Source organism: Embiotoca jacksoni, unplaced genomic scaffold (assembly GCF_022577435.1).
Source record: "Embiotoca jacksoni isolate LCO1_2020_lvr unplaced genomic scaffold, fEmbJac1.0.p SCAF_3, whole genome shotgun sequence".
NCBI classification, from domain to species: domain Eukaryota; kingdom Metazoa; phylum Chordata; class Actinopteri; family Embiotocidae; genus Embiotoca; species Embiotoca jacksoni.
The window spans coordinates 12,069,604-12,082,147 of NW_027185381.1; the positions used below are offsets into that span (position 1 = coordinate 12,069,604).

General features: G+C 45.2%; 1 protein-coding gene across 2 annotated transcripts; it reads left to right on the forward strand.

Moving 5' to 3' along the window:
- The first annotated feature begins 3,031 nt into the window (after window positions 1-3,031).
- LOC138206286 (long-chain fatty acid transport protein 2) lies at window positions 3,032-11,107 on the forward strand. Of its 2 annotated transcripts, XM_069162885.1 has the most exons (10): window positions 3,032-3,707; window positions 5,250-5,459; window positions 7,397-7,555; window positions 7,666-7,790; window positions 7,897-8,091; window positions 8,474-8,564; window positions 8,868-9,066; window positions 9,330-9,427; window positions 9,566-9,696; window positions 10,692-11,107. In XM_069162885.1, the coding sequence occupies exons 1-10, from the start codon at window positions 3,047-3,049 to the stop codon at window positions 10,866-10,868; spliced, it is 2,046 nt and encodes a 681-aa protein (XP_069018986.1). In that variant the 5' UTR covers window positions 3,032-3,046; the 3' UTR covers window positions 10,869-11,107. The 2 variants fall into 2 exon arrangements, with proteins under 2 accessions (XP_069018986.1, XP_069018987.1); XM_069162886.1 differs by lacking the exon at window positions 9,330-9,427.
- Window positions 11,108-12,544: the final 1,437 nt, after the last annotated feature.

Below are 12,544 nucleotides of genomic sequence, written 5' to 3' on the forward strand. Positions count from 1 at the left end.
CGAAGGCTTTTAGACTGACTTTGCAAGAATCAGAGGTCTCCTGGGACAAGAGTGTCCTCGACGGCTGATGTGCTCATAATGTTCACCATGTCGACACTGAGCTAATATTTGGTCACCAGCGTGAGTGAAGATTTGATCAGAAAAGCATTGCAATGATGACCAATCATTTACATCCAGTCGGCAACGCTTAGCTTCGCTGTTTGCGGTCAGGTCTGCAGAGAAGAAGTTTGAACCTACATGTGTTTTTAAACATGTTGAAAACTTCCTGCCGGCCTATGAGAGGCCACGTTTAAAGAGGGTTCACATTTAATCCATTTATCTTATATTTTCACAATTACAACCTTTGCTGTAGTATTGTTTGCTGTGTGGTCCATCATCAGGTTATTAGCTGCATGTCTGTCTTCTATATACAGTGGCTCTGTTTTGGGTCGAATGATACGTGGAAAATAAAGTATTTAAAATGCTCTGGTCAGTATCACAATCTAAGTTGAAGTTGAAGTCTTTTCTATAAAACTCCAGGACTTTTGTTTGTGGTTTACAGTTTTGAGAAATGATAGCAGCAAATAGAACCACAAATCTTTTTCGACTTAAAAAATAAGCGGTTGTTTGTTATTTAGATTTGTTAGACAGTTGTTCTTATACCTGTGAAATCAGTTGTTCCCAACTAAATCTACATCTAAGACTTAAGTCTTCCTTATATAATTTACAGTTAAGATCAAAGCTCTATTGACTTATCTGTTAAGTAAGAAAGTCAGTCAAAGTGTACTTCTCTGACTGTCTGGTTTGGGAGGCGCTAAACAACACTTATATCACACATACCTGACAGACAGGTTTCTTCGTGTTATATGAGTCAATCTACATTACCAATGTTAAATAAACTCCAAGCCTTTTCTGTTCGACATCATTTTAAACAACATTTGCTCGTACTACTAATAACCTGTAACAGCGAATAACGCAGCACATCATTTACTGGGTCATTTCGTTGGATGACATCCTCTGACATGAATTAACTGACGGTAGCTGCTGGTGAATCTGCTGCTGCCGTCTCAACCCTCCAACGCAGGTGTGAAGACTCTTTACTGACCTCCGCGACAGCAGACATTTAGCCCGCCGGTGTGTAATTAACGACATTAATGAGGGCGGCGCGCATTTTGACTGTAGTGGACGGTCGCAGTAGAGATAGACGTGAATGACATGCAGCAGAGGTCAACCCGGAGCCTCAGGGCCCTTTTTTTCCCCCCCGTGTTACACGGACCCTGGTTGCACTCTGTTCTGCTTCACCAGTTGTGCGGGCTGGCTCACTTACATGGCTGTTCAACTCAGATATTCTCTAACATCAAGCTGACTGGTAGAATGAGTTATTCAGCTGTAAAGAGATGATTCGTTCAGCTCTGCTCTGCAGGATTCTCACTCCTCACCTCCTTAGTCTGAAGAAGTGGCACTTATTAAGCTTCGGTCGGGTCTGTTTACGTCAGCTGTATCTCCCCCGCCTCTCCAGGTTTAAACACTTAATTTCTCATCCACCCTGCTGATGCAGCAGGCCTCTACACCCGTACTTTTCCTTTTGTAAACAATTAGATGTAAGCCTGTTTATTTAGAATAAATCTTAACTGACACGTTAAAACTTGGTTCATTCTGGCACGTCGTAGGAAAAGTCAGTGCTTTTGATCAGTTTTCTCACATCACGCTTTGGAACGAGTGGATTTATTAGTATTTTACCACCTGTGATTGGTTTGTAGTGATAAATAATTCATAATTGTGCATATTTATATGCCTCGAAAGCATTTTTCAAAATGACCGCCAGCTCCCAGTTTCGCAGGTTGCTGCTGGTGTAGCAGTCAGCCTCGAACATTATGTGTCGCGACAAAAAAAATACTTACTAGGGAAATTATTTGTTGTTTTAGGACAATTGTATGATTAATTTTGATCATCAGTAAATCATTGATCAATAAAAGTGCCATTATTTGTTGCCTCCAGCTTAATGAATCTCAAGCTATTCAAGACTTAACAGGCTGAAGGCAACAAGTCCTTGAGGTCCTTCAGGTCTTTGAATGCTGACCATTAAAGTTAGATTTCAACATTTTGATGTAAAAGCTGTGGACTTTATGATTTTATGTTACAGATAATTAACGCTAATGATGCATTTTCATTAAATATTAGGTGCATGTAGCTGTGCTGTGTCAATATTTTTGATGCCTTAACTTCAGAGATTATAATAGGTCAGAGTTTTTTCCCTTTGAATTTTCATATATCACATCAGTCGTGACCAAATTGTGTCCTTATTTTTGCCATTAAAGTCCGGCTTGTGTCCGTCAACCTCCATTTGCAGCTTTTCTTAGTTTTTAGTTTTAATGTATTTTAGATGTTGGTTGGATAAAACAATATGAGTTCAGGGAAATTTGAAACAGGCATTTTTAAAAACATTTTTTTTTCACAATTCTGTACATTTTATTCATTCCGTTTATTTCTCAAAAGCCGGTTTACAAGCCTTCTTCTGACCTTACAGGACACTATGAGCAACATCTCCGACCTGAATAGACTGAGTGTCCCCAGCAGCGCTGGGAGAGCAGCCTGCCTGATATCTGTGTTGTTTTATTTGTGATCAGAGTAAAAGGACGTATTTGTTCTGCAGCTCAGCTCCTCCCCACAAATCAGCAGACAAATGCCGTTCAACTGAAGCCGTGCACGCCCACCGCCTCCGCGCAGATTGCGGATTTATGACGTTGGTTGTCATTTACAGAGTTTCTGTAATGGTTAATGGACTTTGTTATTCACATATATTATTTACAAAATAATGAAAAGGGAAACACAGTGCAATTACCTGCGATTACCTGGAGGTGTCGCAGATGTAAATCAGTGTGATGGGAGTGAAATGCGTCATGTTTGTTCATCACCTGTCTCTCTTGTTTAAGACGTTGCGCAACAGAAGCGGTTTGCAGACGATAAAAAAAAACCCAATAATAATAATAATAATAATAACAGCTACAACATGAGAATACCGTGCACACCGATTAGAAATGAGCGTTAAAAAGTCAGTCTGCGGTGGATGTGCAAACCGATCAGGCAACTGGAAAACATTCCCGGGAATGAAGGAGGGGTCAGCGGGCCACAGCTGAGCACCGCCCCGGGCAGGCTGGGTGAACTTTGTCACAAACTTCACCGAGCTGCACTATTCCCACCTTTCGCGCTCACCGACCAGCTCGTCCAGCCTGCTGCTGTTCCCTGCAACATGTACATCTGGTTCACCGCTTTAGCCGGACTGGCCATCCTCTGCCTTTCTTTACTGAGAGCGCGTTTCCCTTACTTAGGCGACGACTCCGCGTACATCCTGAGGACCATGAAACTTGGCCTCCGGCTCACCGCGTACAAGAAACTCAAACCCTTTTACAGCATCTTGGACTGCTTCTTGGATGCGGCGAAGCGGCACCCCAGTAAGGTCTATATACACTTTGAGGGTCGCGCGTACACTTACGGCGAAGTGGAAAAACAGAGCAACAAGGTGGCCAGAGCTCTGCGGGCTGGAGCGGGGCTCAAGGAGGGGGACGCGGTCGCCCTGTTTCTGTCCAACGAGCCCAGCTACGTGTGGACTTGGCTCGGTTTGGCGAAGCTGGGCTGCCCGGCTGCTCTGCTCAACTTCAACATTAGATCCAAGTCTCTGTTGCACTGTTTCTCCTGCTGCGGGGCCAAAGTGATCATCACTTCTCCAGGTGAGACGCGGTGAGATGTTTTTAGGAAACCCGTCGGCGTCCTGCGCCATCGGAAACGTGCTTGCTGCAGACAGAAGTGTCCCAAGTTCAAAGTACAATCGCGCTTTCAGCACGTTCACTTTGTGGAACAAGTTGCTCCATTAGGACAACGTTGAAGTCGTTGAATGTCTGTTGCAGTTTAATTTCTGCATTTCACAGGAGAAATATGGCACTTTTCACGCCACTTTCTTTTTTCTTTTTTTAACTATTAGTTACAGGTTTTCATGAACACATGGCAGGCTTGTAAAACAATGCACTTTTGAAAGACAAACCGGTTGCCCAACAATTTGGCATGTGGCCATCACACAAAAGTAGTGACTAGGTGGGGCCTCGTCACATTTCAGAGGTCTGGAGGTGTCAGCTTAATTAACGAAACAATTAACCCTCTAAATATCTCGGATTGGTAAAAAGAAATTGTAAAAAAAAAACAAAAACATTACTGCATCAGATTTTTGTCTCGTCTGCAAAGCCCAATTATAATGATCAGTCTCAGTACATTAAGATTTGGTTCCTCACTGGGATTTAAACGTGAACTTTTGCTTGTAATGGATTATTTTCTCCCCTTATTCCACTCTGAATTTCATCTGCATTTATGTTAAATTTCTCTGACAGCGTTGCAAGTAATGATTGTTGATGTGTTGCATTTTCATGAAAATGTTTGGTGAGATGCATGAAAATGCAACATCCCATGTAAAAAAAACAACAACCAAATTGATTCGGACTGAGGATATAGAGATTAGGTTAAATGCAAAGGCAGCTGTTATCACGTGGCTTTATTTCCTGCTTCAGAACCAAACTGTGGCGTTTGTGTAACTCGGCCTTGCCTGCCGCTGATTGAACCACCGAGTGTGAGTGAAGAAGTTGGCGGCACCGCCTGCCACAACATTAATGTGCTGCTTAATGCACAAACTCTCTGAATGAAGGACTCCTGCTGTCCGTGCAGGACTTCCGAATGAACAGGTACGAGTTGGTCCTACGTAGATTACACTTCTATTTTTCAGTCATCAACATCACGACCCCTCTGTTCCAAGGCGGTTTGATAGATTTGATTAATCTGCACTAAAGGTCAGAAGTTTGGACCAAATCAGAAGGATTAAAAAAAAACCGTATAAATATCTTCTTCAGGGCACCGACTAACCTTTTTATTTTATACGTTCATGTCGAGCTGCGACACAGAATATCCTAATGAAGATTTTTGTCACGATGTGATTACTGTATATGGAAAGACATACACACACACACACACACATGGTTTCAGTCGGGGTGCTCCACATCGCAGGCCGAGTAACATCCCGCCCCGTGAACTTGTTTCCCTGCGGTGTCATTCTGGCGCTGAATTGTCTCTACGGAGAAATGCATACATCAGAGCTGAACCTCCCCGCACCATGTGCTTGTCTCCCAGCGGGACCTGGTAACACGACAGAGAGCAACACGTGCAGCATTGCGCAACAGAGAACTCTTGACGTGATTGTGCGGCGCTCAAAGCTTCTCTTGCGCTTGCAGAGCTGCAGGATGCCGTGGAGGAGGTTTTGCCCACACTGAGGGAGCAGGGCATCAGCGTGTACCTCCTGTCGGAGAGCTGCAGCGCGGAGGGCATCCGCCCTCTGTCCGACGAGATCTCCCGAGCCTCAGACCGGCCGATGTCCCGGGACCTCAGGGCCAACGTCCACATCAAGAGCACCGCTCTCTACATCTACACGTCCGGCACAACGGGTACGCCAGCAAACTCCTCTCAAACTGACCCGACAAAAAAAAAAAAACGTCCGCTTTCCACCCTAAACGGCGACGTTAGAGGAAGGGGCCGGGGGGGGGGGGGGGGGGGCAACTGTTGCTGGACAGAAGTCATCAGTGTTTGAAACGGAGGGGATGAAAACACATTCATTTCTGGGTAAAATAATTAAAGCTGTTAGTGTGCTAAGGCAAGTATGTCATTTGGCGTCCAGCACGGGTCTCAGAAAGGCGGCGTTTGACCCGTGTGGTCATTTTTGGAGGATGTTATTTCTGGTGTTGTTAAAACTTTAGTGCCCTAAAGTGTTTTGTAACAATTATCTGCTGCGATCGGGCGGGGGGGGCGGGGGCGGGGGGGAAATATTGGATTTGTCCAGGCAGGTCAGCAGTTTGCCTTCTTAAGCAACTTCCTCTGGAACTCAGGAGCTCTGCTCAGTTAAAGTGCACTGTCCTGGAGTCTAAACTAACACAAGTTATACTAACGTTCAGTGTCAACTCAATTGTGTGCATCCCAACGAACGCGTGTTGAAGCCTTTCCTTGACTCGTAAAACATTTGCAAAAGCGATTTATTATATATATATATTTTTTTTGTTTTGTTTTGTTTTCTCCTGCGTTGTTGGTGCATTGCAGAATATCATATTAGCGCCTGTAGATCAGTGGACGAGTGACACCGTTGGCAGGTACGTGTTCTGTTTCTTGCGCATGCACGGCATCGGCAAAATGTAGACCTCACACTCGAGGTAGATAACCGTCGCACACAACACTGAACTCCTTGTTGTGTGCATAAATGAGATATTTTAGTTCAGTTATTGTTTGACGTTGTTGCCGTGACGATACTAACTGGTAAGAGGAAAAACAGTCAGTCTTGTGTTGGTGGAGTGGGGGGGGGGGGGGGTCATTTTCCCACGCAGCCTTGTATCTTCAGTACCTTCATTAGTGTGGCACACACACACACACACACACACACACACACACACACACAGAGACACACACACACACACACACACACACACACACACACACACACAGAGAGAGACACACACACAGAGAGACACACACACAGAGACACACACACACACACACACACACACACACACAGACACACACACACACACACACACACACACAGAGACACACACACACACAGAGAGACACACACACACACACACACACACGTGCGCACTCACTGATTGATTCTGTGATCGTTTGGCTCATATTAAAGTCCACTCATTCGACACAAACATGTTGACTTTGAAACACTCCTCCTTTTGTAGACTGCAGGCCGGAAAATGTTTGTTTTGCTGCACGGATGAAAACACAAACAAATGCACGCACCTGCTCGTGGGTTTGACAGCGCGATGACTGAGCGGTTATATTTGCATCCCGGGTTCAGTGGTTTGAGGAGAGCGACCAGTTGTAAACATGAACACGGTCTGAACCTTTTCACGGACGTCGCTGACGCGTCAACAATCAGCAGCATCACGGTTCGTTTGTTTCCGGTCGCTCGTATCAATTCCCGGTGAAAAAAATTGTCTGCCCCTTTAGCTGCCGAGCGTTCCACGACGTTCACCGGCCGGTTGCTGACTTCGTCAGGTGGCGAACAGACGGGTTCGTAGGGGACGTCGCCATGAGAGCGGCGAGCGTGAAACGGTAAATTTGCGAGCCGTAAAAGCCGAGCGGCGAGCTGAAAGACGAGGCGACGGTTTCAACCATCGTTGATGTTTAAAAAAAAAACCAAAAAACAAAAAAATCCTACCTGGCGCAACTCCAAACAAAACGCGCTCATGGGAGGATTCGGAGTCCGTGAACGCACCACGGGGGAGGAGCGGATCAGACCGCGGCAGTGAGCTCCGAGACTCGGCGGTCCTCGTAGAGCAAAGAGCCGGGGGGCGGCTGACTTGTCCTTCTCTGACCTCGGAAGGTTTGCCGAAAGCAGCCGTCGTCACCCAGGAGAGGATGTGGGCCGCCTCCTTCGTCCAGGCCTCGGCCGGAGTCGCGGCGGAGGACGTCTTCTACGTCAATCTGCCTCTCTATCACAGCGCGGGCTTCCTGATCGGGATGATCGGCGCCATCGAGAGGGGTAAACGTCTTTTTAAAATCCCCGTCGGACTCGAACAAAAGAGAATTTGCACGCCCGCTTCGGGATCTGAAGTGGCCGAGTGAGGTGACGTTGTGCCGTGATGATTGCAGGAATAACCGTCGTTCTGAGGAGGAAGTTTTCTGCCTCTCAGTTCTGGGACGACTGCCGGAAGTACGACGTGACGGTGATGCAGTACATCGGTGAAACGTTGCGATACCTCTGCAACACGCCGAAGGTAAAAGGAATCCAGATCAACTTGCTCTCAACTGTTTTTTTTTGTTTTTTGTTTTTTTTTTACATCTTATCGTTTTAAATCTGCGTCTTATTTCCGCTCTTTGCAGAAAGACAACGAGAAGAACCACAAAGTGAGAATCGCCATCGGCAACGGCGTCCGAACTGACGTTTGGACCGAGTTTCTCCATCGCTTCGGGGACATCAAAGTCAATGAGCTGTACGCCGCCACGGAGGGAAATATCGGCTTCATCAATTACACGTCCAAGATCGGCGCGGTGGGACGAGCCAACTTCGTGCACAGCGTAGGAGGGGGAACGCACGTTCTTTTGTTTTCAGCTCAACGTCAGCCCCGGTTCTTCCGGTCCAGACCGAAATATCTCGCCGACCGTTGATGCGCCGATAAGAACTCGCTGTCCGACCTGCAGCTCGGAGGTCCGGCGTGTCAGATTTATGGAGAATCTATCGGCAAAAAAAAAAAAAAATCTGAATATATATGAAAAAGAATGAAGTTTTCATTCCGGCATGATCACCTGAAACGAAGAACCGTTGTGTTTTCGTTACCCAAGAACGAGCCCTTCGTATCTCGCGTAGTAGAAGCTGAGCTTCATCAACCGTCGGCTGTTAAAATAGTCTTAAAAACAAAACTTATTTCGTCTGACGGGCTTTTCTCTTCATCCCTCCTAGTTTGTCTTCCCCTACACTTTGCTGAAGTTTGACATCGAGAAGGAGGAACCCGTCAGGAACTCTCGGGGTCTGTGCATCGAAGCAGAGAGAGGTGAGTCACCAACACACCTCTGGGACGCCCGTTTCATTTCTCTTTGTGCCGTCTTCGACTCGCGAGCGGCGGCGGCGGCGCCTTATTTATTATCTTTTGGTTATTAAAGGAATATTGCACGATCAAATTGAGAGGGGAAAACGGAACAATTCTGGTCATCGCTTAAATTGAACGGGTCGTTTTTTTCAAAACAAAAGCGTCAAAACATTCGTCTGTTTTCACGAGTTGATGATCGCCTTTAGGTCGCGGACGCCTCGAAGGACATTTTTTCCCCCCCCCCCCCACTATTTTCATGTCTTTCAGGTGAGAGTGGACTTTTAGTGGGGAAGGTGACTCGGAGGTCTCCCTTTGTTGGTTACGCCGGTAACCAGCATCAGACCGAGAAGAAGAGGCTCCGAGATGTTTTTAAAAAAGGCGACCTGTACTTCAACAGCGGAGATTTGCTTCGGGTTGACCACGACAACTTTGTGTACTTTCAGGATCGGGTCGGCGACACTTTCAGGCAAGTCGTGACTCATTCTGTGTCGCTCCGGTTGTTTTTTTTATTCTGTTTATGAACTCGATCCCGTTTTTAATCCGGTTCGTCAAATAAGTAGAAAAATCTGCAAATGAGAAACGCAACGGGGAGCTTGGCTCAATTAAAAAGGAACGGAGCGGATACGACTCGGCGAACCGTCGCTTTTATTTGAGTTCTTGTTTTAATCGTGCGGCCGTCGAACGTGTTCTTTTATTTGACCCATTTTGGACTCTCGTTGTTCGTCACAGGTGGAAAGGCGAGAACGTCGCCACGTCGGAGGTTGCAGACGTCCTCACGACGGCTCGCTGCGTTTCGGAGGCGAACGTTTACGGCGTCGAAGTCGAAGGTAAAAACGCCGACGCGGCGAACGGAAATATTTGGCACGCGTGCCGGTTTCGGGGGGCGCAGGGCCGACTTGGACGCCGTGCGGGCTCTCCGTTGCGTTTTCATATTTATGCATCTGTTGTGAAATCCACCCGACAAGGTCACGAGGGGCGAATCGGCATGGCGGCTGTCATTTTAAAAGAAGGGGAAGACCTGGACCGTTTGGACACCTACGCGCGGGTCGTGAACTTACTACCAGCCTACGCCAGACCCAGATTCATCAGGATTCAGGTAAAAAAAAAAAAATTAACAAGTCGTCAGCTTCACGACATCCAACATTTTTATCTCTCGACGCCGAAGGAACGTTCCTCCCTCAAACTTTTACAGCATCGATTTCACTGAAAGTCGTCTTGCTTCGACGGGACAAGCTGTCGGTTGATCCAGTTGTTGCAAGATTGAGGTCCAGTTTTGTAACGCCGCTCCGGGCGAGAGAGTCTCTTGTCGCGTCCGGTCCAGCCGTCTTTTTCTTCTAACTGACGGTTGTAAAGTTGGTATGAACCCAGTAATGGCTTGATTCAATTTTGTGATTTAGTGAATCCTGTAGTTTTAAGTTTTCGGGCGCTTATTTCAGTTTTTAACCACACCGTCAGCCAGCGCAAAACCATGCATCCAAAATGGTTTTTGCGACCGTCAGCCGCACCAAACATTTGTTTTGAAGTGTCGAAACGAGGTTCGTATGCCTGCTTCGTTTGCTCCGTAACGTTGCCTCAGTTTGGTAAAAGAAATGATGAGCTGGATGAGCTCCTCAGAGTATATCTGAACAGTGTAGCGACAAACGGCCGGCTTAATATATTAACCGTCTTTGAAGTTTACAGTTGGCTACCTTTATTTTTGATTTTTTTATAAGCTATTGCTACACAGCCAACGTTGGCATTAACAGCTGTTTACTCACCAGTGTAGAAGAACTGTTACGAGTTAAGCGTCTGATGTTGGATTGAGGCCGGCTGAACGCTACAGTGACTCACTCTCGCCCCTTGAGGTGATGGGTGGTATTACGAGATGGGACAGGCCGAGGCCAGTGGGATGTGTCTGCAACACAAAACATAAATGTCTTTGACATAATGTCCAAACTTCTGTTTTTCACACGCAGTGAATAATTTTACATATTTTTTTCTGTATTGGAAGCGCTTCTCTCGTCTTTTAATTTTTTTTTTTTTCTTTCTTTTGGTTTTTTTTAAACTAAAGTTGGACAAAAGTTGAGCTTAAATTCCCAACCTGTGTTGCAGCCCTGCCTGGAGATGACGGGAACATTCAAGATGAAGAAAGTGAGGTTGGTGGAGGAAGGATTCAACCCAGCTCACATCACCGATCCTTTATATTTCCTCGATACTGAGAAAAAGACTTATGTTCCAATGACTGAGGAAATCTACAAAGCAATCACTTCTCGACAAATCAAACTGTAACACTGAAACTGAAGATGAACTAAAGCTATAACTACTCATTCACCGACTCTTAACAGTCAACTAATCTCAGGGACAGACTGAAACCTCACATCACGTTTGAAGACAATTTTCTTGATTTAACGCAATTACTGTGCATCTCTACAGTTTTAATGTATTCCATGATCCTGACAGTATGTGACAAAATGCCATTGATGTTGTTTTTATGAGAATTCTATAATTAATAAAGATTGATTATAATATATCTTCTTTCCCTGACTCTCATGATCGGCCAGATAAATGTCAGCATTTGAAATTTATAATTTAACATCAGACTGACGATTTAGAAAATGAATTCAGGCCACATGTTACACTGATGGACATTAACGTTGAACATTGACCTTTTTAAAGCTCCTTATGTCACATAACGTTCAATCTGTCGAAGGATTAACTGGACATGTATACTGATGTACAGCTTGTCACTGATTTATGAAATTGTGAGGAGTAACGGAACAGGCTATGAAACGGCTTTATTGTGTAGGAAATATCTTTAGAATATTCTGCCTTTAAGTGCTCTGGTGTTAAACGAGCTGCCAGCGAGCTCTTGCCACATTTCTGAGGAACTGAGAAACTCTCTAGCGGGGTGACTGACCTACTCGACCTTTCACATGAAACAATGCTCGAGTTTGTCACAAGCTTAAGTCACTTGACAAAAATGGCAAAACCCGTGAAATCTGCTGGTTTCAGATCGAAAGTAAAGATAATTTTAATTTTGTTGTCCAAGAATAGCCCCTCCGCTTCATGTGTTCTGCTTGATGCAGAAGGAAGTGTGTTCAGTGTTTTCTCTCCACTCATCTTCTCAGTTTCAGTCTTCAGTGCAAGAGGGGATTTCTCATTTGAAGTGTTGGACATCTTGCGTTCAATAGTTAGATTTGTATATCGATAGATGATGGATTTTTTTTTACGAGAGACAGTTTGGTAAACGTCCCTCCCCCCCTCCCCCCGAGAACATTTGCATAACGTTTGTTAGGGAACATTCAGCGAATGTTTCTTAGGGGATGTACAGTAAACAGTCTTGGGGCAATGGCCCTTAAATGTCCCTTAAATGTCCCATTGGGACCATTGGGCAAACATTTGTTAGGGGACGTTCCTCAAACGTTCGTTGACGGAACGTTTGGCGATGGTTTGTAAGGAAACGTTTGGAAAACGTTCTCCCAACAACGTTTGTGCTTCTTAGGGAACGCTTTCGCCAACGCTGTCGGGGGAGCGGCCTTCGAATGTCCCACGGGTAACGTTTTTTTTTTTAGGGTTTCTACAAACTGGATCATTACTTATGATTTAAAAATGTCCAAGCGCATGTTGTTGTTGTTTTTTGTCATTACAGGTTAATGAGTGTTTATAGAGTAGAAAAAAAAAGTTAATTTTATTACTTTAAAATTCAATTTATAACTGCAAAAAGTTAAAAAGGTCTGAATACTTTGTTTCTGCTCAGTTCACTAAATTTACTTGTGGAAAATGTCAGGAAGCAGCTGCAACTGGTAGAAAACTGAAATGAAGCATTACTGTCAATATAGTTTCTCAACTTCTGAACCCCGAAGGAATCCCTGGAGCCGTTTGGCAGACAAATGGTCTGGGTGTGTCGATACGCAAAACATCTGGAAAACCAGGAGCAACAACACAACAACCGGAATCCAGAGAGC